Below are 24,026 nucleotides of genomic sequence, written 5' to 3'. Positions count from 1 at the left end.
TTTAATGTAATCGCATTCTGGCCCTTCAGGGGAAGGCCTTCTCCACTGTAAGAGGAGCAGCAAGGTCCCTGGGTGCAACCTTCTGAGCTGTTTGGAGAGGTCAGTGTCCCCTGAAAAAAGTGGAGAGCAAGTAGGGTTGTCTTTTTGCAGAGAGAGGACCACTCCCGTATCTCACAAGGAAGTCTGTGTCTGAGGGAAAACGGGACAGGGACCTGAATAACAGAGCTTCAGAAGGATGTTTCCACTTTATTTTAAATTGCACATGTGAGACAGAGTCTCAGACTACAAGTCACTGATTCTTCAGTGAGCAGAAAAACCCTCTGTAATCTCAAAGGGGAGCAGTATCCACCACCCAGGCTTGCACGGCTGTAAACACCAGTTCCCATCTTCCCTACTGAAGGAAAGGCCGCAGTGCCATGCTTCTGTCCCTGAGGACACACAATTGCTGTCTGCAAGCAGGAATAACCCCTTCCCTCACCTCAGCAGCTCTGGCCCTGCAGGGACAGGGCTGGTGGCTGAGGCGAGAGGAAAGCCAGGCAGAGAGCCAGGAGGGCTGCCTGGGCTCAGCCCAGGCGGGAGGTCACTGCTGCCCGCTGTGTAGGAGGTGCTGGAACAAGGAGCCATCCTTCTTGCTCAGGTGGGTGGGTGAATCCAGTTCTGCCACTCTCCCAGCTTGCATCACCAGCACACGGTCCGAGTCCAAGATGGTGTTCAGCCTGTGGACAGCAAACGCCAGGACACATGTTGGTGGATCCGAGGAGAAACCCTGGATACTGCTTCATCTGCTGCCAAGGGGTGGCCCAAGAGATGCCTAGCACCAGGATCTGCAGAGCCTCTCCCTGCACCCTCAGGGACACACTGCAGTCCAGCTCCCCAGACTGCCTCCACAAGCCGCCGAAGCGCACCGTCTCCGAGGAGAGCACAGCGATGCCTTCCAGCTGCTGGGCATGGCAGGGCACCAGAAGCGCAGAGGGAAGCTCTGCGGAGGGAGAGCTCAGGGCGCGCCTGATTCTGGGGTTGCACAAGATGTCTCCATTCTCATAGGAGAGCTAGTGAGTTGCCTCTGTTTGCCCCTACGTTTCCTCACCTGCCACCTCCTGAGGGCAGCAGAAATGGACTTGTGCATCAGCTGCCATTCCCCAGCAGTCTGGCACCTTTGCCTGTGCTGCTAAAACCAGCGGATGTTGTAGTTGCCAGGCTGCCAACCGCAGCACCCGTCTGCGCCCATTTCTGCCCAGACTGCGAGCAGGGCAGCAACATCTGGCCCTGGGGAGGGAAGACAGGGCAGCAGGAACGCCTTTGCACAGTTGTGCACTGTTCAGTGCGAAACTACAGCCCTACAAAGCTGCAAGTCACAGGGAAGACACTGCACAGGATTTGAGCAGGTAAAAAGCGTTATGGAGTTCAGGACTCTGGTTACACATTCATCCCCAAGAGTTCCAGGCTGCAGCACTGGAAGTGACCTGGAGGGGCAAGGGACAAGTACTGAGTCACTTCCAGTCCTAGATTTCATAGAATCATTGAACGGTTTGGGTTGGAAGGGACCTTAAAGATCATCTGGTTCCAACCCCCCTAACACGAGCAGGGACATCTCCCACCAGACCAGGTTGCTCAGAGCTCCATCCAACCTGGCCTTGAACACTGCCAGGGAGGGGGCAGCCACAGCTTCTCTGGGCAACCTGTGCCAGTGCCTCACCACCCTCATGGTGAAGAATTTCTTCCTAATACCTAATCTAAATCTGCCCTCTTTTAGTTTACAGCCGTTCCCCCTTGTCCTATCACTACACACCCTTGTGAAAAGCCCCTCTCCATCCTTCCTGTAGGCCCCTTCAGGTACTCGAAGGCTGCTATAAGGTCACCCCGGAGCCTTCTCTTCTCCAGGCCGAACAGCCCCAACTCCCTCAGCCTGTCCTCATAGGAGAGGTACTCCAGCCCTCTGATCATCTTCGTGGCCTCCTCTGGACCCGCTCCAACACATGCATGTCCTTCTCATGCTGGGGGCTCCAGAGCTGGACGCAGTACCCATTTCGCCCATCCAATTGGTGGTTCACCCAAAGCTGAAGGGCATGGAAGAACCACGGGTACAAAACAACCAACAACCCCATCACCAGCTCTCCCCCCTTATTGCTCTCCCCCATCTCCTTTCATCACAGCAGAAGAGGGGCTGGGGCCATCTTCAACCCAGCCTTGCTACCTTGCCTTCTGTCACTCCTTCCTCTGCTGGTTCTCCTCTCTAATTACTCCTCCATCAGAGGTGGCCTCCCCTGCTCAACACAAATACAGCTCAGCCTACGGTGCCCTTACTTTTCTACTCTATTTATGCAGAATATCTCTAGTGTAGGAACCGTGTTCTATTCACACCCCTCCTGCCTCCCTCCTGTCTTGTATTTAACAAGATCCACTTGACTCACTTGCCAGGCCCAGCCCACCCTGCTTGTCATTCATCACTCCCACTTCTGTGCAGCACGACACCAGCCCCTGCCACCAGCTCATTTGATTTTTATTTTTATGGTAACCTTTGTGCTTTGAAAACACCCTCAAATACAACTGCACAACCCTCCTCCAAATTCTCCTCCACTTGGTAAGCGTAAGAGCACCCTGGGCAGAGAGCACTGCCTAATGCTGATCCATCCCTTCTCAGTATCCATGGTATTCATGTTTTGCCCTCCTCCCTCTGCCTGCAACCATCTATTGCCCCTACTCTTACGTTAAATCTCTCAGCTGTGTGTCAAGCACTATTGCCCTGTCCTGTCTGGGCAGTGTCTAGCTTGCCGGCCTCGGTCACAGGCTGGGAGCAAAACTCAGGGTTTTGGAAAAGCGAACTGCCCCACGTCCTGCCTGCCCTGGTCGGGAGCTGGGTGCAGCCCTTGGCTGCCGGCTGTCCTGCAGTGCCCTCTACTGAGCCACAGACACCTGCTCCGCCCCGGTCTCCACGCTGCTCCTCTCTGTAGGACAGCTCTGCATCGCACCTTGCCCTAATTTGGCAGAAGCACAAGGTTGGATTCACTCCGCTGGTCCCAGTAGGCAGTGCCCAGGAAGAGCCATCTGCCATACAGTGCGGCGTTTTGCCCTTTGCTGTCCCCCAGTTTCTGGGTACAACGTTTTCACATCCAGTTGTTCCCAGCACCCGGGGGCAGAAAAGGCAAACAGGCAAGGTCCAGTCTTTTTCACCTGAAAAGCCTCACCATGGAGACCTCCCTGCTCAGCTCATGGCCCAGGCATGGCAGGCGCAGCCACCACTCTCTGTGAGTGGCAGGATGAATCCAGGCGCAGAGTGCTGCTTCCTCCATACCTGTGAGCAATCGTCAGAACGGTTTTGTCAGCGAAGCGCTGGCGGATGGTCTGCTGCAGCAGCTGGTCTGTCTTCTGATCCACGCTGGCTGTCGCCTCATCAATGCACAGCACCTGCCAGGGACAGAGAGTGAAGGGAGCTCCCAAGCACCACAGGGGAGACCCCAATCCCTGCCTAAGGACAGCCCAAGAAGGTAGCACAGGACATCTGTTCCCATCACACCCCCAACCCTGGAGTGCTCTGCTCTGCTGTCCCCACAGAGCCATCAGCAACTGCCCCCCCCATTCCGATGGAGGCACGACACTCACCTTGGCCTGCGTCAGGAGGGCTCTTGCCAGACACACCAGCTGCCTCTGTCCCATGGACAGACTCTTTCCCCTCTCTCCCAGCTCACTGTCCAATCCACCTGCAGGGGTCAAGCTCCGCAGTCAGCCCACCAGGCTCTGCACAGGGCCCCAGATGGCTCCCCCAGTCTGGGGTTTTCCCAGTAGCACTCAAAATCCCAGTCCTGCTCAGTCCCAGGCCTTAGGAACCGGAGCCTTTACGCTTGGACCCAAGCAACATCTAGCACAGAGATGCCACGCTCCCTTAGAACTAGGGGCTGGCTTATCTCTCAGGCTCTGCTCTAACACCTACCAGGGCCTGGTCTCATCAGCAAGGTCCTGCCACCCAATCCATTGCCTGCCAGTCCCTTGCCACTAAATCTCCAGGGATGCCTCCAGCTCCCACTGACCTATTCCCACACTGGTCCTAGCGTGGCCTCACCTAATCAATTCCCTACTGCATCCACCTGGCCCCTTTTCCTCAGCTCCCTGACTGACCTGAGGCCTCCTCCCCTCCCCCAGTACTAGGGCTCACCCGCTGCTCCTCACTGGGTTCAGACTCACCCATCCGAGTGACGGCATCCCGCAGGTGGCACTGCTCTAGCACCTCGTGGAGCTCAGCATCTGTCCGTTTTCCCTGCGGGTCCAGGTTCTCTCGGACTGAACCACTGAACAAGAACGGATCCTGGGGAATGATGGCCAGCCGAGATCTGCAAGCAAACAAGAGCTGAGGGGTCATGGGATGGGTTCTGGAGAAAAGCAAAGGCCTGGTTTGTTTTTTTTTCCTGGGGTGGGGTGTCTTGGCTTGCTGCATATCTTAGAGGCACAGAGACATGGGTCACATATTCAGCCTGCTTTCTTTAGCACAGCTGTTCAGAAACAACAGAGCTGCCACAACCAGACAAGAGGGTGCCACAACAGTAAGTCTTCTGCTCCTCACTCTTCCCTTTGGCATCCAGCCACCAACACCTTTCAACACCCAGGCCCCCCTGGCTGCCCTCCACTCTGCTCGGCCCTCCGTACCTCAGCTCTTCTAAGCCCACCAGCTGGCTGTCAACACCATCCAGGAGAATCCGGCCTGATTTCAGCTCCAGCATGCGGAAAAGGGCCAAGAAAAGGGTGGATTTTCCAGATCCTGTGCGACCCACAATCCCCACCTTCTCTCCAGGGTAAATGGTGAAGCTCACACCATCAAGTGCATTGGGCAAGCCTGCTCGGTAGGCCAGGACCACTTGCTGGAACTCCACAAGCCCCTGGCTTGGCCAGTCAGCAGCAACCTAAGAGGGATACCCAAGTGAGATAGGGTAGGACTGTGACCTGCTGTCATCTTCAGCCTCACCTTCCCACAAGCCAAGCCCCATCCATCCCTTCGGATGGTTGCTTGGCTGCTGAGCAGACCCAATCCACAGCCCAGCTCCAACTCAGACCCTCTTAGGCTTGTTTTTCTCTCACAGGTTGGACCTAGCACCTAGCTCACAGGTCACAGCTTGGATCTAGCTCTCCTGCCCCTCCCCACCATTCCACCCTTCACCAACTCTTGCCAGAGATTCATCCCCCCCAGTGGATGTACTGGTAAAGGATGAGCAATCAAGGTGGTTTCCATGGGTGAGGGCCGCCCACCCATTTACTGGAACTCTGTGATCTCCCCAGAAGGCAAGTGCATGGGCCAGTCCCTGAGAACACAGTTGAGCTTTCACCTGGACCAGTTTATCCTGGGGCTCCATGGGGATGTCTGTGGTGTATTCCTCTGTCCGCTCCACACTCACCATCATGGTCTCTGTCATAGTGAAGCTAGAAATGAGGCCTGAGAGCAGGTTTGTGACAGACAGGGCATATGAGAGCGCCAGGCCCACAAGACCTGTGAAGAGAAAAGCATAAGCAAGAAAGTTACTGGCAGGGAAGGAGCTGGGATATCGGTGGCAGGACAAAGAAACAAGGGAGAAGTCAGCACTCTGGAGTCTGGGATCCCACTCGAAGATGGGGACACACAGGAGGAGGGACAGGAGCCTAAGCACTACACTGTGGGTGACCTGTAGAGGGACAGGGAGCAGCAGCTCTGGCTCTTCCAGTGAAGGAAGATGTGCAGCTCTGGGCTAGGAGAGGAGGAACCCTTGGGCCACAGCCCAGGGGTGGGCACAGAACAATCCCTGGCAGCCTACCTGGATTTCCCAGTTGCTTCTGGTGCTGGATGATGGCAATTCCTGCAATAGCAGTAACCACAGCAACCCCAATCATCTGCAGGCGGATGTCCAGCCACTGCACTGCTGTGTTGCTGCCAAAGAGGCAGCGCTGGTTCTCCTCCAGGCGCAGCTGATTCTCCAGCTCAAACCTGGCAGGCACACAAGAAGTTCACACCACTCAACCTCTACTCCTGCTGGCCCAGAACAGGGGCACTCCTGCCACCCTATAACCAGCCCCACATCAGGAAGGCCCTGGTCTATAAAGCCAAAGCTCTGGCCCTCTGGGTGCTCTTTCTTTCCACTCACCTCTGTGTTGCCCGCATGGCTCTGATGCTGCTTAGTCCCGAGAGGGTCTCTGAGAAGTGAGTGTAAATGGGAGACAGGGTGACACTGTAAAGGCGCTTGAGCTCCCGGGATGTGCGCCGGTAATAGCGCTGGATGGAGAAGTAGAGAGCAGCCAGAGGGAGTAAGATCAGACCGATCCAAGGGAGGCCATAGGTGATTATTACCAGCATGCCCAAGAGCCCGTACATGTTGGCCAGGAAGATGTTGAGGATAAATGGCAGGCTGTCATCCACGCAGTACAGGTCTGAGGAGAAGCGGTTCAGGATCCGGCCTGTTGGTGTGGTGTCAAAGAAGGTGACTGTGGCCTGGCAACAAGGGAACCAGAAAGTAAAAGCCAGTCAGCTGCAGCAAGATCCAGGAGAGCAGCACAAGGGGAACAGATAAGGCCCCAAAGGGGTGGCCACCACAGGCCCCTCACTTTCCTCAGCTAGCGAAGAAACCTCAGACTCCAAAGCCAGCAGCCACTCCCAGCCAAACAACCCAGGCTGTTCGCGTGGTAAAACAAAGGAGTCCTTCTGTGGCAAATGGCAGACAGCTACCAAGACAGCAGGCACTCAGATCCCATACTGGCCCACCAGTAGCCAGTGAGACAATTCTCTAATGCTGTCTTTTAATCCTCTAATCCTAACTCTAGCCCGAGGACCTAAGGAAGCCCAAATCCTAAAGAAAGTTAACTAGCACATGCCAGCATCAGCCCTAAATCTTGCTTAACGACTCCTTCCAATCTCACCTGAATCTGAGCTCACGATCCTGCAAAAGCTACTTTGATTCAGTTGGCCCTCATCTTGGCGATATATCTAAGCCTAATGAGTGGACAGATGCAGATGGCAGCCATAAAACACCCTCCCATGGAGTGGAACAAGCCTTACAGGACACATTTTGAAACCCAGCTCATTGGCCCCTTGTCCTGGCTGTGGTGCAGCCCTTTTTGGATATAGTCTTACACAGAGCTTATCAGTTAATACCAGCAGAAACCCTAATCCACCTCACAAACCCTTACTCTCACCTATGAGAAGAACATCAAGGCAGAGCGACTTGCAGAAGCCCCAGACTGCCCTGGACTTTCTGACCATTACCTTTAGAGCCCTCTGGAGCAGTCGGTTGTGAATGACAGTGGCAGCACGGATAGTGCCGTAAGCAAAGAGGAAGGCCCGAAGAATGGTGAAGAGGGAGTTAGCCCCTGCAATGCTCCCGTAAACTATCAGGTAGAAATTCACATCCAGTGAACCATTGGAAGGGACTGGAGTGGTGTCCAGAGCTTGAATGGGGGAGCTGGAACACAGAAGGAGGAAGGTTATTAAATCTGCCAAGGTCCCCATGACAGTAAACTCACAGACAGGGCATGAGAACCCAGGAGCATACTCAAGGGGAAACCAGGATACTCCAACCTGATGCTCCTGTGACAGACTACCGCTGTGGCATGCTGGGACAAACGCTCTGATTACTATGCAGCTAGGGGTCTTCCATCAGCCCCGGGCAGAAGCCCTTTGGGCACCTCATCAGGTCAGAGATTTTATTTCTCTTTCTTTGTCAAAGCAGCCACACAGATCCCCTGCAGCAGGGTGATCAGTTTATCCCCGCTCTCAGCAAGGATATGTATAGGAAATGCACTTAAGGGCAAAATGGGAGTGCATTTCCAGCTTCCTTCAGCATTTCCTGACCAGCATTCACTTACACAAGCCCAACAATGGAGAAGAGAAGCAGCTCTGGGGAAGGTGGGGAAGCTGAGCAGACCATCACAGAGGTATTTGCTGCCTGGGATATGCTGGAGATCCAGTGTGACAGCCACCAATCTGCGATATTTCTGGATGCTGCAGAGAAAGACAGACTGCATAAAGAGGGATTCAACCTTTGAATCAGCAAATATGAAGCAGAAAAGCTGGAGGGGAAGCTGATGGACAACTTTTGTTACTGTCTCATTGCCCAGTCTAGTCGTCCCCTGCCTTCATTCTCCACTGTTGGCAGCAGAGAACAGTAGTAGCAAGGGAACAGCCTTGAGCTGCAGCAGTGACAGGGCACTGCTAGAGGAGCAGACATGCAACTGCAGCAGTGAGACGCCAGATACCGTTCCTGCATATGTGCCCCCTCCCAACTGTGCTACTCAAGTTTGGGGAAGAAAAAAAGGGGTCTTCCTGCTGCAGGGAGAGTGATTAAACCCCTGGCCTCTTCTTCCCTGGGCTCCACACAACAGGGAACAAGAGGAGAGGAATGTCTAAAGAGAGATGTGCTGCTGTGCCACTGCCTCACCCTGCATCAGGAGCAGCGAGAAGAGGATGGATAATGCCAAGCAGCTGCCCACTGCCAGCCAATATGTCTTGTACACCTGAAAAGCCACTGCCCCTTCTTTCTTCTCTTCCTCCTTGTGGATGAGATGATTGTTTTGCATTGATTCATCTGCCTCTGTCTCTACGGCCTCTTCTTGGCCCTGTTCATCAGGGGCTGTGGGAATGGAGACAAAAGCAACGGTCAGTGTGACGGAAGTTCCTCCTGCAGTTACTCCTTGCTGTGAACAGAGCAAGTATAGGCTACAAGGGAGACTTTTCTTCCTTCCTCTCTCCCCTTTCAAGACGGGTGCACCAATCCTGGCAGTTCTTCATCCAAAGCTGGACCACAAGTGGAATAACAGATTCAAATACTGCTCTAGGTCAACACCCAATGACAGGTGGGCCTCCTCTCCCTCTATGCACACACTACCCACAGATTAGCACTGCCACAGCAGAGCAATGTGGTGGGAGCTCTGCTCTAAGGCCAGCAGCCATCAGTTGCAGGTTCTGTCTAGGTGCTCAGCTGAGCTGTGCTGCCCCAGCCACCCTCAAGCTCGCCAGGTACAGACCTTTATCCTTCCGCCTCTTGTCCATATCCTTGAACTTGGGGAAGGCTTCCACGAGTGGCAGGATATCAGCTGGTGTGCCTGAGAAGAGAGACATGCAAATGCTTCACAGTCTGTGAGGCACAGATGCCAGCTACTCACTGCCTCTTGCTATGAAATGGCCCAGTTTTGTTCTCTCATGACATTCCCTATTTTCTTTCACAGCTCCTGCACCCTTGAAGGCCCTGCTCCATAAAACCTGCTATGGCCTTCTACCTCATCAGCTCCCCACCTGTAGGGCTGTCATGTTTCATCTGTGCATCTGCACATTCGCTTCCACCTCATCTTTACCCACATGCAGTGTCCTCCAGCTCCTCATCACTGCGTTCCCTACTAGTTAATCCTAGTCCCTTATAGCCGTCTTTGCTCAAGCCATTCCAGGACTGGCACACAGGCACAAATGAATGCCTGAGAAGACAGCCAGTATACCTGTCTTAACTATCCTGCCGTTGTCTATCAACAGCAAGGCATCAGCCTTCTCCAAAAACTCCGTCCTGTGCGTGCAAAGGATCCTGGTCTTGTGTTTGAGAACTCCGAGAATGCATTTCCGCATAAGATGGTTGGCTACGTCTGCATCAACAGCAGCCAGGGGATCGTCAAGGAGGTAAAGCTCTTTCTCCTGAGAGGGAGACAAAAGACAATGATACAGCTGCTGGCCCTGCCAGAGCGGGCAGTGCTGCAGAGAAAAGTGCAAGTGTCTCTGTGTGGCACACTGCCAGCACGATGTGGTTTAAGACATGCTACCAGGGCACACTGCACAGCTGGGAGCTTCCAGCTTCTTTACATCTGACTTGGCACTAGGCACAATCTGCCACAGCATGACTGCTTTGCTATTTACCTGGTAAACAGCTCTGGCAAGGGCTATTCGAGCCTTCTGTCCCCCACTGAGCATCACACCATTTTCACCCACCTCTGTCTGGTCACCTGCTGGTAAAATCTGAAATATTCAAGAAAATCCATTTAGAAGGGACAGGAAACCACTGGGGACCCAAAACCAGAACACTGGGGTCCCTTCTCCTGCCTCTGGCAGTAATTCCTTAGGGTGACATCTTAGCAAAAATTAAACAATGCAGTAGTCTATACGCTGGTTCTGCAGACAACTGGCAAGCTCGGCATTAAAGCAGCTAACCTCTCTTATGCTCCAGAATAGGGTGGCCCCATCTGAACTATCCATTGAGAGCAACTTCTGGTCTGAGGTAACTCTGAAATTGCACACGGGAATTTTCTGGGAGAGCAAGAGCTGTGCCTGCACCAAAATCATGCCAGGGCCCATCCAAACAGTCCAGCAGTAAAAACTGCAGAGTTTCAGTAGCTGGAAACAGTTTTCTCTTTATTTGGTAGCATAGGCATAGTCTACTACTTCTCAAATAAATATCTTGCGTTTACAGAGTATTCATAGCTCCTGCCAAAGCAACCAGGAGCTCCTAGCACTTGGCACTTCAGAAAATCAGGTATCAGGTTATAAACTGGGAGGAGAAGGCTAGCTTCCTACCATATGTATCAGCCAGGTTTACTGGCTAATATGCTCATAAGCCTCAAACCTAGAATATGTGTATTACTGATGGCAGGACCGAGACTCAGCCCTTCTAGATCCCAGGGAAGTTCCTTCTGATCCCAAAAAAGCATCAACTGCTGATAGGTTCTGCCTGAAAAACCCTGCAGTCATCAGCTCTGCAAGAACATGTCCTTTCCCCAGGATCAAGAGCTTTTGGCTCAGCAGCAGAGGAAACCATCCGAAGTGCTACCAGAATGACTTCACACCTCAAAGAACCATGGGGCCAGGTATGGTCTGGGATTGGTAACCAGAGTAACGCTGTGTGACTGGGACGCTGGAGAAGCAGTCTATAGCCTGAAAGAATGAGAACTGCTCCCAGTGAGGCTCAGGCTGGATGCAAAGCTGGCCAAGAAGGCCCAGGCAGGTTTACAGTTTAGACACTCACATTCAGGTCCTCGGAGAGGGCACAGGCCTCCACCACCTCCTCGTACAGCCTGGCATCATATTCCCGCCCAAAAAGGATGTTCTCACGGACAGTAGTAAACTGTATCCAAGGCTCCTGTGTGGCCAGACCAAACCCATGCTCCAGGTCACAAACATACACTCGCCCACTTTGTCTGCAAGCACACCAGAAGCGGATGAAAAGAGTAACAAAGGAGATCTACTGGCAGATCAAAATGGCCTACAAACAGGGATAGCACTGGACAGTCCCTGCCTGCCGTGGCGTGGAGGGACCAGGCAGAAAGGAGTCTTCAGGCTACTTACTTAATGAGCTCTCCAGTGACTGCTGCAAGCAGAGAGCTTTTGCCAGAGCCGACCTTCCCAACAACTCCCAGGAGCATCCCCTGCAAAGGGAAAAGAAAAGGAGCAACCTGATGTGCTAATACTGGGTGGCTTGTCCAGAGTTCTTGAGCCACATGTAGCCTGTAAGAAAGCTGACTGCTGTCTCAAACTAGGACCACCTCACAGGTTCAGCAGCAGAGTTGGGTACAGTTGTTGGGTAAACTTGTCTCCTGACATGGCAGGACACAAGTCTGCAAAGAGTGTTAACTCTGAAGCCCAGGTGTGTTCCCTACCCAGTCGTCTCCTGCCGCAGTGGTGGAAAGCAGAGACATGGTTCATCTCTTCTCTGTAAGCCATGCCTCCATCTCCTCCAGCACCCTTCAGCTCTGATAGATGTAATATGTGCCCTGTGCCTCTTGACCAAGAGAAGATTTTGATGCACAGCTTGTAAGACCAGTAAAACACGAAAGTATGCCACCCCTGCTCCATTATTTGGCTTCTCTAGTGCCATTCTTCTCTCTTACTCCTGCATCCTTGCTCACCTTTCTCACCAACAGGTTCTCAATGTGCAGTTGCAGAGTGCCTGTGGATAAAGGCTGCCTGGTGCTTTCCTCCTCAGCTGGTGCCCATGAGAAGGCTGCACATTGCATCTCCATGGCAGCAGCAGTACCTGAAGGGCTATCTGCAAGAGAAAAGCAGCACAGCATTGCACTACTATGAGAAGGCCAGAAAATCAAAGGCACCTGGCATCACAAATACCATCAGCTTTATTCCCAAATGGATGAGACCATGGCCAGGGCACTGCCATGATGCCCTTGACTCAACTATACAATGAGATACTTGCCTACTGACTTGCCTTTGAACTTACACCTCCCACCTCCCTCCTCCAGCTCCCACCCCACACATGGTGACCTGCTGGTTGTCAGGGAGACACTGTAAGGATAACCTGGTTTTATTATTGCTGAAGGCAGAAGAATAGCATGAAGCTGGCAAAAGGCAAGGAAGAAGAGAAAGGGAGCTGAGATGGCTCAGGAGAGGGGCACTCACTCCAGCCTTTCTGCCAGGCAAAGCCAAGGTTGTTGATGGCTTCAGTGTTAGAGGAGCCTTGGACAGAGGAGGGAGCAGCTTCTTCTAAAGGGACACTAAGAGCAGGGCTCTGTGGGGAAAAGCAGTGGCCTGTGGTTGGTAAAGAGGAATGTTACACCCTTGTCTCCTGTTTTCCACAGAAATGAAGCGCCTTCACTCTGCCTCTGACAACTGAACATCTTGAACCACAGGGTGACAGCCAGCTGCCCTCCAGTACTGCCCCTGGGCCTCACACCTCAGCTCTCTGCTCTGAATGCCCCTTGCCCAGGGTCCCAAGCCCAGCCATTACCTAGGGCATAATAAGCTTCTAGGTCCTGGTCCATGAGTTCAAGGAAACGCTGGATTCGATCCAGGGAAACTTTTGCTTCCAAGGTCCCATTCAACACCCATGGGAAGCTGTTGAGGGGGAGAATGAGCATCCCGACAAGGGCCAATGCTGTGAATACCTGCACACGTAAGGGAACAGCCGTGAGCTGGAGGCAGTACCTCCCTTGCACCTTGTATCCACCAAAGAGCTTCACCAGGAAGAGCCAGAAGAGCTGTGGGGAGACACAGGCTGGGCTCATTTCCCAGAGACAATACCTCAGACTGCAGCCCCCCTGCAGATTGCCCTCTGCACGAGACAAGGTTGAAGCTCTCCCTACTACCTACTCACCTTTGTGGCAGTGAGCTGCTGACCCAACAGGACGTAGGTGATGAAGATGGCAATAGAGACAACAACAGGCAGTGCTGCCCACAGATACACGCACACAGCATCCAAGTACTTGATGGCTTGTAACTTCTGCAGCTCTTTAGCCCGGCAGGCATTTATCCTGGCACTGAAGTGTTTTTCCCAGGCGTAAAACTTGATCACATGAATGCCACACAGGAACTCTGTCATTAGCTGCAGGCAAAGAGCAAAAGCACATAGAGCCACCGCTACCTGCCTAATACACCAAATGCCAGCGAGGCATCTGGGCTCATACCTCCCGCTAATGGCCAGGCTAGAGGTACGAGGAACCACTTACTTTTAACAAAGACATAAACTCAAGTGGCAGCTACTGGGAACTTTGCTCTCACTCATTGCACCAGCTTCCTCAGCCATCCATGCTGTGTACAGCTCAGGAAAAGGCAAAATATTACACTGCTTCCAAACTGAAGGATGTGTAACACAGGTGAAGGGATGCGTAGAATTACTAGCTCCAGCCTAGATGCCATTTACCTACATTGGCCTGACAGCGCCTTGAGATAATACCGTCTCTCAGGCCTGGTGTGGCCGTGACACAGCTAACCTGTATCCAGAGCCTGGCTGGCTCACATCCAGCAGCTCAGGTGTCCCTGCAGCATGCTGCCCTCTCACTCCTGCTTTCAGATCAGCATGTGCAGAGCAAGCCAAGATGTGTCTGTGCCTGACATTAAAGAAAACTAAAAAGTGACAGTTCACACAGCAAACCAGTCTTGCAATAGTTGGAGAAGGTCCAGCACACCCCACACACCTAGATGCACCTTCTGTCAGGAAGAGAAATATTTTTAAAGCTCCCAACAGGTCTGCCATGGAGCTGACCTACGTTTCATGCTTCCAAAGCATGATGTAAACAGCAAGTGAAAACGCTGTCCCCTCACATTAGAGATACAAAGCTAAGAGGTGGGAATCTAATGTTTGACATGTGGCAAGGAGAGAGATGGCACTGCAAATATGCAAAAAGCAGTGGAAAAGATGACTGAGGGTGCCACACTGGAGTGATATAAAACTACTACCTCTGCAATCACTGCCTCTGTCCAGACTGCAAGCCATCTCACCACTGATAAATTTACTGGAGTAATAGGATAGAAGAATCTCTAGAGAAAAAAATTAGGACACCCACCTTAACTACTACACACAGAAATGAAACCTGAAAAGTAACCTGAATTAGCCCAGGGGCAAGACAAGCATTAGAAGTGCACTATCTTGTGGGTGGCGAAACTGCATCACCCTGAAACACTTTTGAACCAAGAGTGTGTGCCCCCTCTGTCATTTTTCCCAACAGCTGTGATTCAATTAATCTGCCTGGGATCGTGGCAAGTGGCCAAAAAGCCAACATTCTAGGGACAAACAGGGAGAAAATATAGCAAGAAACTCAGAGAGCCACCAGCTGCCCCTCACCTTGACCCGTGTGTCCTTGTGCTTCAGCATCTCCTTGTTGTTCATCACGATGCGGTTGGCTATGACCTTGTTGATGGGCACAAGCAGCAGTGCCAGGGCCAAGCCTCCCAGAAAGGCGACCCCCACTTGCTGGTAGAGGAGGTAGAGGGTAATGCCAAACTGGAAAGGCAGGCTCCACACCTCGTGGAAACTGAGGCAGAAGTTGACCAACCTGCTGGTGTCTGTGCTCATGAAGTTGACAATTTCCCCCCCGGTGAAGCGGGTAAGGCTGGTGCTGCTCACTCGCAGAGCCTTGCGATAGATGGCAGAGACGACGGCGGCCCGCACCATCAGCGTCACCTTGTTCACCTGGTAGCTGAACTGGTTCCGCAAGAGAGCGCCCAGGAAGGAGCCGGCAAAGAGCCCGAGGGCATAGAGCACCCCATGGCTCAAGGGCTCCTGCCTTGACTCCATGAAGTTCACCAGCAGGTTCAGAAGCAGAGGACCTGAGAAACCCAGCAGGTTGCCGGCCAGCTTGAGAAGTCCAAGGGAGTAGAAACGAAGACCAAAGGCTGCATGAAGGACTGAGAAGAGTCGCACAGCCTCTTGGGCATGGTGTGAGCTGTCTGGGGCATCGCTACTCCCATCGCCTCCAGCAATGATTGGGCTAGTAAGAGACACCGTCTCCTCCTCTACTTGGTGCAGAGCTGCCTTCTTCTGCCAGCAAGAGTAGAACTGATCACAGACCCTGGCAGCCTGGAGCTGGCGAGGAAGCACATACACATCCTGTGGCTGGTTCAGCTTCCACTGATAGCCACGTTTCATAAGAGGGTTCATCCAAACATAAAAGAAGCGCGAGAACCAGCTCTCACCATCTTCTGCCACGCTCTGCTGATCAGGCACTGAGATTCCTGCCTCGGAGACAAGCTGGTCTTGTTGCCAGGAGCGATTGATGGAGAGGAGGTCTTGCCTGCCAGTGGTGGGCAAGAGGTAGCCGATCACATACACAAGCAGAGAGGCCAGCTGCAGACAGAGAATGGCGAACCTGGAGGAGGCAGCAGGGTGGGCAGGGGACCAAGCTGCCCTGCTTTGGTAGTACCACACCAGCGTGATGACGAGGGATGGTAGGGGTAAGAGAGCGAGGAGAGCCAGGGCCACAGGGCCCCTGGTAGTGCCATGAATGGACTTCAAGAGCATAAGAAGAGCAAGGCCGTGCGTGAGCCATGTCAGGGTGGCAGTGCCATTTGCCAGCACTGCCAGGTACACAGGGCCCAGCTCCTGCGGAGAAACGGTGGCTGGGATGGTATCAGCAAGGAATAAGCCAGCAAGTACAAAGGAGATGGCGATTCTCCATCCCCAGCCTGGCCTGCAAGGCACCCTGGAGCCAGATCTAGAGGAGGAAAGAGTTGAAATTCCATCACCTCTCAGTCAGTACTCTCTTCCTCCCCTCTTCCCTCCTCTGTCTGTTCACTCTTATTTAACCCCCTAGATTCAGCTCCCTAGATTTGTAACTTTCTCAGATTGCAGGCATTGCTAAATTAGATCAGATCAAGATAGCTCAGTATCTGATCAGTACCAGAGATTGAGATTTTACCAAAGAATAGCATTTCTCTACAGAAATTTGTTTGAAAACTGTGATATTCTGTGTTCAAATCAGACTCCAACCTTGAGGATTAAAAAAAAAAAAAAAGTATATTTCACCTCTTTAACACAAATTCTGGATGATCAAATTCTCTGTGTCACTCTCTGATCCTTGGTTTCTCTTGACTTTGTGATATTTTGTCTAGAAACATTATTTTTATCACTGATGGTTTCAGTGATGCTGTGTATGTAAAGTCCATAATCTACTGCCCAGCAAAATATTTCATTATCACTTGATTCATTATCATTTGTGGCCTGTCAATATCAGTGAATGTTCCCATGTTTACGAATTTCAGAAGAGGGCAAAGAGAAAAACAATTTTTGGTTTCTCTGAATTCCTCGTTACCTTACATACATCTTCCATGACACCCTGGATTTATATTCTCCCCAGTTTTCCCAATCCCCATTCACTGAAATAATTTTTCTGTGATTTTATGCTCACTACCCTCTATTCTTTCTGGATTCCTTTTTGCAATGGAGGGTCCAGAGGTGTACACAGTACTCTGAATTAGGACAGCTGCTGACAAATATAATGGCACTATAATATTGTGTCTTTCTGTAATTACATATTCAGCACATTATAGGAAAATTTAATTTCCAGCCTTTCTACCCCACCTCCAGTCCTGCACAATAATCAAGAGCTAGACAGGTGAGTTGTCATACCTTGGAGTGCCAAGGAAGCAGGCACTGACCACTGCAAGGATCACATGAGGAATCACATTTAATGTCAGCTGATTAAAGCAATGGCCAACGCTGCCATGAACCCACACAGGGAGTGGATCTTCTGGGCTGGTCCCACACAAACCAGCCAGGATGTTCTCCATCCTTTGCTGCCAATTCAATATGAGAGACAAGAGCTCCTAAGGTAGAAAACAAAACCCAGCATGAGGTGCAAAATGAAAAAAGTAAAGTCCCAGTCCAAGGAGGACTGCAATAAGAAATGAACACGTGGCTTCCTGGGTCACGCCGTCCAGGCCCCACCATTGCGCACTTGCTACCGTATCATCTACTCTACAAAATTATAAAGCTCCAGCTTACAATAAATTGTGTTGTTTGCCCCCTTAAGTCACCCTGGGATTTTAGCGCTTTGGGAATTTGAAGCTTTCTGCTTATTTCCAGACTGATTTTCTTCCACGGCCAGTTCATCCTTTGAAACTAACATCAGGAAGCATTCGCCTTTCCATTGATCGCTCTGGAAAATATTTTGAGCTGCTTAAACACTACTCTACCAATTATATTTCCACCTTGCAAACAATTCCCGCAGCGGTACTCCTCGGGACAGCGGGCAGCACTAAACGCCCTCCGGATCGCGGGGGGATGCCGGCGGCCCTCCAAGCTACGCGGGGCAGGGAAGCCAGCAAGACTCGGTCCCTGTATGCCGCAGGACACCGGGGAAGCCCCCGGCTTCATGGCGATTCCTTTGTTCGCCCCAGCGGGTCCCACCTCCGGCCCAGCACCGGCTGAGAGCCACCGGCTGGGCGCGGGGCCGAGCTCGGCAGGCGGGAGCGGGGCTCTGCAGCACCGCCGCCAGGGGACGGGGCCCTGTCACGGCGGCCCTCCCGGCCCGCACCGTTACAGCCCCCGGTGCAGGGCAGCCCTGGCTGAGGCCCGCCCTGCGGACCGCCCCGCTGGGCCGCGCGGCAGGCGGAGAGGCCGGCGCGTGGCCTGCAGCGGGCGGGGCCCACCGGAGACCCCACCGCGGACCCCCCCGCGCCACTCCCGCCACCCCTTCCCACCCCGAAGTTTGACCCCTGCCCCCCGCCGTACCTCGTCTCGTCCCGCCTCCGCGCTCACCGCAGAGGGAGGAGGTGCGCCCCCTTGGGGGCGGGAGGACCCGCTGCAGCCCTGGCGGGCGGGACGGGTCCGGTCCAGTGGGCAGCGCGGGTGCCGGTACCGGGACAAGGGCCGGAGGGACACACCGCGGGGCCGGGGCCGGGTACCAGCCGGCGGCAGCGAAATGAGGGCGCGAGTCAAACCGGACGGCGCGGACCAGGGAGGCTGCCCGGAGGCGGGAGCGCCAGGCGCCGGCCCAGGCCCGGCCGCGGGCTGCCGGTGAGGCGACGGACGGGGGCCCCGCGGTTGGGAGCGGCTGCTGTCTCCCCCCAGGCAGCGCCAGCCCAGCGGCCGTCACAGCGCCGTGCCGCCGGCGGGCCCAAGGGAGTTCGGCGGTTCGGTCAAAAGCCCGGGGCCGAGATGAGGAGAAGCAATGGAATCAAACACGCACCGCTCGTTCAGACTTTTATCTTCTAGGTAAAAACAAACCAAAAACCAGTCCCCAGTCGTGAACAAACGTGATTTATCACCCAGATTCCTCTAGCTCCTTCCCGGTGATCTTACTTATCCCTCATCCTCCCGCCATATTTGGCAGCCAGCGAGCCCCTCGCGCCCGCCAGGCACAGGACCATGCGCTGCCATCAGTCGCACCGGCACCGCTTCCGCGGGTGTAGAAGCGCTGCTGTGGGTACGGCGGTCACTGCGCGTAGCAGATGATGTTACTATAAGAGCACTTCCCCAACAACAGGCTGGCGTACCCAAAGCGGCAGAGCTCTCCTAGCGCAGTCATAGCCAAGCAAAGCAAGACCATCGTGTTAACCTAATACAATCATCTGAATAACGCACGCTGAACAAATCCACTCTTTTTTTTACCTCTGTTGTGCGCAGTGACTATGTTTGTCCAGAGCATAAACACACACGTGCAAGCAGCATCCCCAAATACAACACTCGGTTTTTACTACCAGAGCATGTGTCACTGCAGGGCGAGTAAGTGCTCAGCTTTCCAGCTGCAAGGAAACGAACCCCAGAGGACATCCAGCCTCCTCCCCTCCAGATTTACACAATAACAGGAGCATGTGGTAAATGCCACCACACAACGCCTGGCGATTTCAGCTGTTACGGGGATCTTGCAGCAGATGCTCTGGACACTCCACTTTCCCCAACCCTCCTCTCTTGCCAGGGACAATTGGCATCTCCCTGTAAATAATTCACCACAGGCAGCAAACTTTACTTTCAACACACAGCTCCTCAGAGGTACAATAACACATTCTCTGAGCTTCCAGCGTTATCAGTGGGGTGCTGAGGAAGGAAAGTATCAGCAACATTCCTTTCTGAGAAAACAGAGCAATCTGGCTGAGGGAGTGTGAAGCAGTAGAGATAAGAACAAGAGCTTGGAGGCCACGGTACCATCTAATCACAGTCTCCTTGAAAGGAGCAGGAGGACAGTGCAGTTTTCCTAAGCCATCTCCAAGGATTCTGGTTTCTCAAAGCCCTCAAAGTACCCTTTGCCTGTGTGTCACAGTTGCAAGGCTGCCTTTTCACCACCAAGCTAGCTACTGATGCTGTACACTGTGTGTACTTTGCCAGCCTGCTCTGTCTCCCACAGGTCACTGAAAGTTTCTAGAATAAACTTTCGTGTAAAGGCTTTAATAGTGAGTTTTATGTCCTCTCTGCTCAAGGAAGCTTCCCTTTAAAAAAAATGCTGTGAAAGGAGCAAACTCTCAAAACAGCAAACAGAGGATGTGTGAGGCTGAAGCATGAGCTGCACATGAATGAAACTTTCAGATTTCATGGTCTTTTATTTCTAAATGAAACAAACAAAACAAACAACCACTCAGAGAAAATCAACCACTGCTCCTGACTTAAAAAGATACCAGAGAAGTTCTTAGATATCAGGACAAAGACCCTCTCTCTCGATCTCACCACCCTCAGAGCTTTTCTACTTCGGCCACATCGTGTTCTAGTGTTCTCCTTTCTCACATGCTACATTCTGCTTGCTTGTGGATCCTAATCTCTCCATGTTTAAAAGCTGTGAACTTTTCCCCTTCAACTGAAAGATGGACAGCTTTCAGATGCCATGAATCCCTTTTTGCTCCAGGCAGCATTAGCTACACTCATACAGGAAAACAAACATACAGCGTATTAAAAAAAAGGAACCCTAAGAGAATACCAATCCACCCTTACTGATCTGAAAGCACTGGTGTCTGTTCTGCATAAATATATTTAAATAGTAGCAAGGCAAGAACCTGAATACACATTGCTCCTTTTCATGCTTACTTTTGGCTATTTCCCTTCTTCCTGAATGTTGCTGCCTGTGATATTTACTGCTAGGTATTTGACCCATTTGAGATGTGCGCCATGTGCAGTACAGGCTTGTGGGTACATTGCTTACAAAGTACCCTGCGCACTATAAATAATCATACACCTGACATTAAAAAAAAAAATCAGAGTATTCAAAACGGAAAAAACCCACCTAACATCAGGTTTAATTTAATCCATCCCCACAGGTCAATGCAGGCCAGATTTTATTCATTGTCTATTATCCAGAGTTTCTTAATGCTCTAGACTGATACACCCACAGCGAGGTAGAGCTATGTGGCAAAGGCAGACTGGCCCCCCTCCCACCCTTCTCTTACGAGTTTATTTTGTAACAGATTAATTAATACCCCTCCCAGGACTTGGAGTCAGGGAACAAGTGTAGGCTGCATGCCCATTCTGCTTCCCAGCTAAGAGTAATATCGAGCTGAAACAAAAACCAGCTGAGGCAAGCCTTAAATTCAGAAATATCAGCCTTATAATTATAGATGTAAAAATCTTGGAAAGCAAGTGTCTGTTTGGATGCGTCTTCTGTGCTCCCTGCCGGGGCTCTGCTATCAGCTGAACCATCCTCAAATTCCATGACGCTATGACCAAGGAAGGCTTGATTATTTGGCTCAGTCCAGAATTTTTCATGAACAGGCTGCTCTGCCTGGACCTGAAGACACAACATACATATTTTGCGCCATTTTCCAGGGTAAAATTTAATGCAAAGTTCAGAAGACAGAGGAGTATCTTCCACCCTGCCTTCTCACAAGAACACTCATTTTGTCATAAAAACACAGAAATTGTCTCTGTTCTTATGAGTAGCCTAGTCATTTAACATTAGAGGGAGTGCTGCCTGGTTGTCTCACGCTCATCCAGTCTTGACTCAGATGTAAGCAGGTAAAAAATTGTAATTAAGGTCTCATGCTTTTTTTGTTACTGTACTGCTTTTTAACCTAACGGTCTAACCTGAATTAACTTCAATTCTGATTTCTGTTTACTTGTTCATAGTGACCTAATGCTAACTTTTCTCATTCTGTTCTTTGCTTTCTCAATGTCATTTGCTCTCTTATTTGAGGCCTAATGCGAATTCAGAGACAGCTTATTGCTGCAACATTGCCCTCAGCATCCAATTAGCTAAAATCTCTTCAAGCAGCAGCTAATTGCAAGTTCAAAGATGAGCTCTGGAATTTGAGAGAGGAATTTAGGAGCTGAACCTGTAGCAGAGCAGACTCACTGGCACCTCCTTTTTCTAGTGAGAGTCTGGAGCACCAGTCACAGGAGTATTACAAAAAACTCTGCAAAGCAGGTAAGGACCTTGCCCGACTTTTTCAGTCCCCAAGACAAACTGTAGTGCTTCCTCTTGCAAAGAGGTGAAAACTCTTTATTTGCTCTGCACCACTGAGCCCAAATTTCAATTTAACTGAACCTCAGTATGGGTGCTCAGTCCCTTTAAAAGCATAACTCAGTAAGGTATGTGATTGAAAGGTGACACTACAGCTACTACAGAATGAGTTTGTAATTGTAAAGCAATGCTCAGTAAGATGACAGGGTGCTACAAAACGCTAATGAGTGCCAGTCAGTCAAGTATTTTTCTCCAGCAAATGGAATTTTTCTCTTCTGAACCCTTTTAACACCACAACACACAGGCTGACTGTTTTCTTTTTACCATTCCTCCCTCGAGCAGTTTACTTACTGGTGTGCAAACAGACATTTCAATGAACTTTCTGATTAGTTATTGGTATCTGGATTCCTTCACCTTCCAAATGCCACTGAAATCTATCACCAGAAACCACCAGGACATCTCCTGTAGACCTACTTTGGATACAAAGAAAAAAAGTTAGAAAATATTTTCACGCTCTGGCATTTTACAAAGCTTTTAGATATTATACGCCTAACTTTATATAAACTCTGACAGAAAAAAAAAACCAAAAACTTGATGGGTTTCTTGGGTTTGTGGCTTTTTATTCTTGACTGCTTTGAAGCCAAACTGTGGTTTAAAACCAGTTTTTAAAATCAATGTAAAGAAAGCAAGAGCACAGCTGAGAAGTCCAAATCCAAACAAGTCCATTTTCTCCCTCTCACTAGGCTGTTTTCACTTATTTCAGTTGGTGAAACTGAGGGCTTGATGCAGACACCTGACATTAAAGCATGACAACGTGGTTTTCCTTTTAATGAATAAACAGAACGCATTTGGAATAACAGTATATTCCTCATAGTGATAAACTACTTTGATGTGATCTACAATACAAAACCAGAGTGGAAACTCCTACGTACACATCAGTTTGGTAGTTATCGTAAAGCACAGCTCTGTGCCTCTCTGAGTGTCATGAAGTCTGCTGCTTAGGGTAGTTAGTTGGAACAGGTTGAGTATCCATTGCCTCCACTGTCCTTGCATTTTGCTCACTCCAGAAACAGATTTGCAGTCTGCTGGGCATCTTTAAAGATGAAATTCTTAATCCAGGATACTCATAACTGAATTAAAGTCACTGATGAACATTATCAACCTTAGGAGAGAAGGGGGAGGAGTGGACAATGGTAACGGAAAATAAGATAATCTTTAAATAGCTCGTGCTTATTTTCACAACTGGCATACCACACGCGTTTCCTGAGCCTGTGTAGTGGTGCACTCACTCAGAAAATGTCAGGGTGGGACAGCTAGTTTTAATACACAATTGTACCCAACCACTCCCAGCAGATATACCTTATTATAGTATCCGATGGACCCTCCACCCATCAGCCTGCTGCTCTTTGTTGCCAGTACCGTAACTAGTACGCTTCAAATGGTGCTACGTTCCAGCAAATACATTCTCAAAAAAAAATCACAGGCAAAATTTCATCCAAGTCTGCAAAAATTGTCTGCTGTCTTCAAATACAAGCCCTCACATGTCATCCAGCTAATAATAAAATACAAACCTAATGCACAAAACTTCTCCCAGTTTCTAAAAAAGATATAAAGGCTCAGAAAGTCAGGAAATGGGAGAACTTTATCGGAGCCTTCATTTCTCTACATTAATTTTCTTCTCCTCCTCATGGGTGACAGCCCCCAGCACGAAATAAGAGAAACGTTTCACGCTTCGCTTATGAGAATCGAAACTGTCACGCTCACTTGCCTGCACTAAGCATGGTCGGTAGCAGGTGCTCAGGTGAGGAGAGCAAGGAGGCGGGAAGCGATTCCACCCTATCGCGACATCCCAGCAGTCACAGCAAGTAAATCTATTGAGAAATTTTCTGAGCTGGAGGCTCGGGCTCAGCATCGCCTCACTGAGCAGCCGAGGATCGCTCTTGAACACGCTTCTGCCTACGGCTGCCACCCGTACCGACAAGCTCCACAGCACAGTGCGGGCAAAATAAAAAAAACCCAAATCCCCTTTTCTTCCGGCGCCGACCTCGAGCGGCTGCTGCGGCAGCGGGCGCACCAAGCTGCGGCAAGGCCCGGCCGAGGCCCACCGCCACCCGCCCCTCAGCGGCTCCCCTCAACCTCCGTGAGGGGAGCACCCCCACAGCCTCCTCGGCGAAGCTTCCCCCCAGACCAGCCTTCGCCCCCCGCCCGCTCTCCCGACCGGGAGCGGGAAGCAAACAGGATGGAGCCGCCCCCCCTGCGCGCACCCGAGCGTGTCCCCTCACAGCCCCCCCGGGGACCACGGGCGGGGGAGGGAAGGAAGCGGCTCCCCGCACCGCCGAGCACGGCGACAGCACCCGCCTCCCGCCGCGCTGCGGCCCGCCCCGCCACACGTGACCGCCGACCGGCGGCCGCCATTTTGTGCGGGCGTCCCCGCCCCCCGCTCCCTCCCCGGCCCGGGCTCACCCCGCCCCCGCCGTGCCCGGGGGTGCCCG

At 51.6% G+C, this 24,026-nt stretch overlaps 1 protein-coding gene and 1 long non-coding RNA gene across 5 annotated transcripts; both read right to left on the bottom strand.

Moving 5' to 3' along the window:
- Nucleotides 1–245: 245 nt before the first annotated feature.
- ABCC10 (ATP binding cassette subfamily C member 10) lies at nt 246–17,038 on the bottom strand. The gene is made up of 21 exons (XM_075412743.1): nt 16,779–17,038; nt 14,496–15,864; nt 13,029–13,256; nt 12,663–12,819; nt 11,830–11,969; nt 11,270–11,349; nt 10,950–11,121; nt 9,848–9,946; nt 9,439–9,628; nt 8,974–9,051; nt 8,388–8,579; nt 7,816–7,951; nt 7,217–7,412; nt 6,102–6,445; nt 5,775–5,944; nt 5,313–5,473; nt 4,639–4,892; nt 4,180–4,325; nt 3,601–3,698; nt 3,293–3,405; nt 246–716 (listed from the first exon to the last, which is right to left on the bottom strand). The coding sequence occupies exons 1-21, from the start codon at nt 16,937–16,939 to the stop codon at nt 581–583; spliced, it is 4,620 nt and encodes a 1,539-aa protein (XP_075268858.1). The 5' UTR covers nt 16,940–17,038; the 3' UTR covers nt 246–580.
- A 2,651-nt stretch (nt 17,039–19,689) lies between these two features.
- Nucleotides 19,690–23,911, bottom strand: LOC142360454 (uncharacterized). 4 transcript variants are annotated; one of them, XR_012763063.1, is made up of 4 exons: nt 23,799–23,911; nt 22,894–23,405; nt 21,886–22,007; nt 19,690–20,862 (listed from the first exon to the last, which is right to left on the bottom strand). It is a non-coding gene; the product is annotated as an uncharacterized LOC142360454 (long non-coding RNA). The 4 variants fall into 4 exon arrangements; XR_012763061.1 differs by lacking the exon at nt 23,799–23,911 and having other exon boundaries at nt 22,894–23,748; XR_012763062.1 differs by lacking the exon at nt 23,799–23,911 and having other exon boundaries at nt 23,303–23,748.
- Between the last annotated feature and the right edge of the window lie 115 nt (nt 23,912–24,026).

Source organism: Opisthocomus hoazin, chromosome 2, assembly GCF_030867145.1.
Source record: "Opisthocomus hoazin isolate bOpiHoa1 chromosome 2, bOpiHoa1.hap1, whole genome shotgun sequence".
In the NCBI taxonomy this organism is placed as follows: domain Eukaryota; kingdom Metazoa; phylum Chordata; class Aves; order Opisthocomiformes; family Opisthocomidae; genus Opisthocomus; species Opisthocomus hoazin.
This window is presented reverse-complemented; position numbering and strand designations above follow the sequence as displayed.

Coding starts and splice junctions, on each gene's coding strand:
- ABCC10 (XM_075412743.1), bottom strand. CDS start 16,939: ATGGAGAACATCCTGGCTGGTTTGTGTGGGACCAGCCCAGAAGATCCA. Junction 9,629..9,847: donor TTGCCAGAGCTGTTTACCAG/GTAAATAGCAAA, acceptor TCTCCCTCTCAG/GAGAAAGAGCTTTACCTCCT. Junction 7,952..8,387: donor CTCGCTGCTCCTGATGCAGG/GTGAGGCAGTGG, acceptor CTTTCTCTGCAG/CATCCAGAAATATCGCAGAT.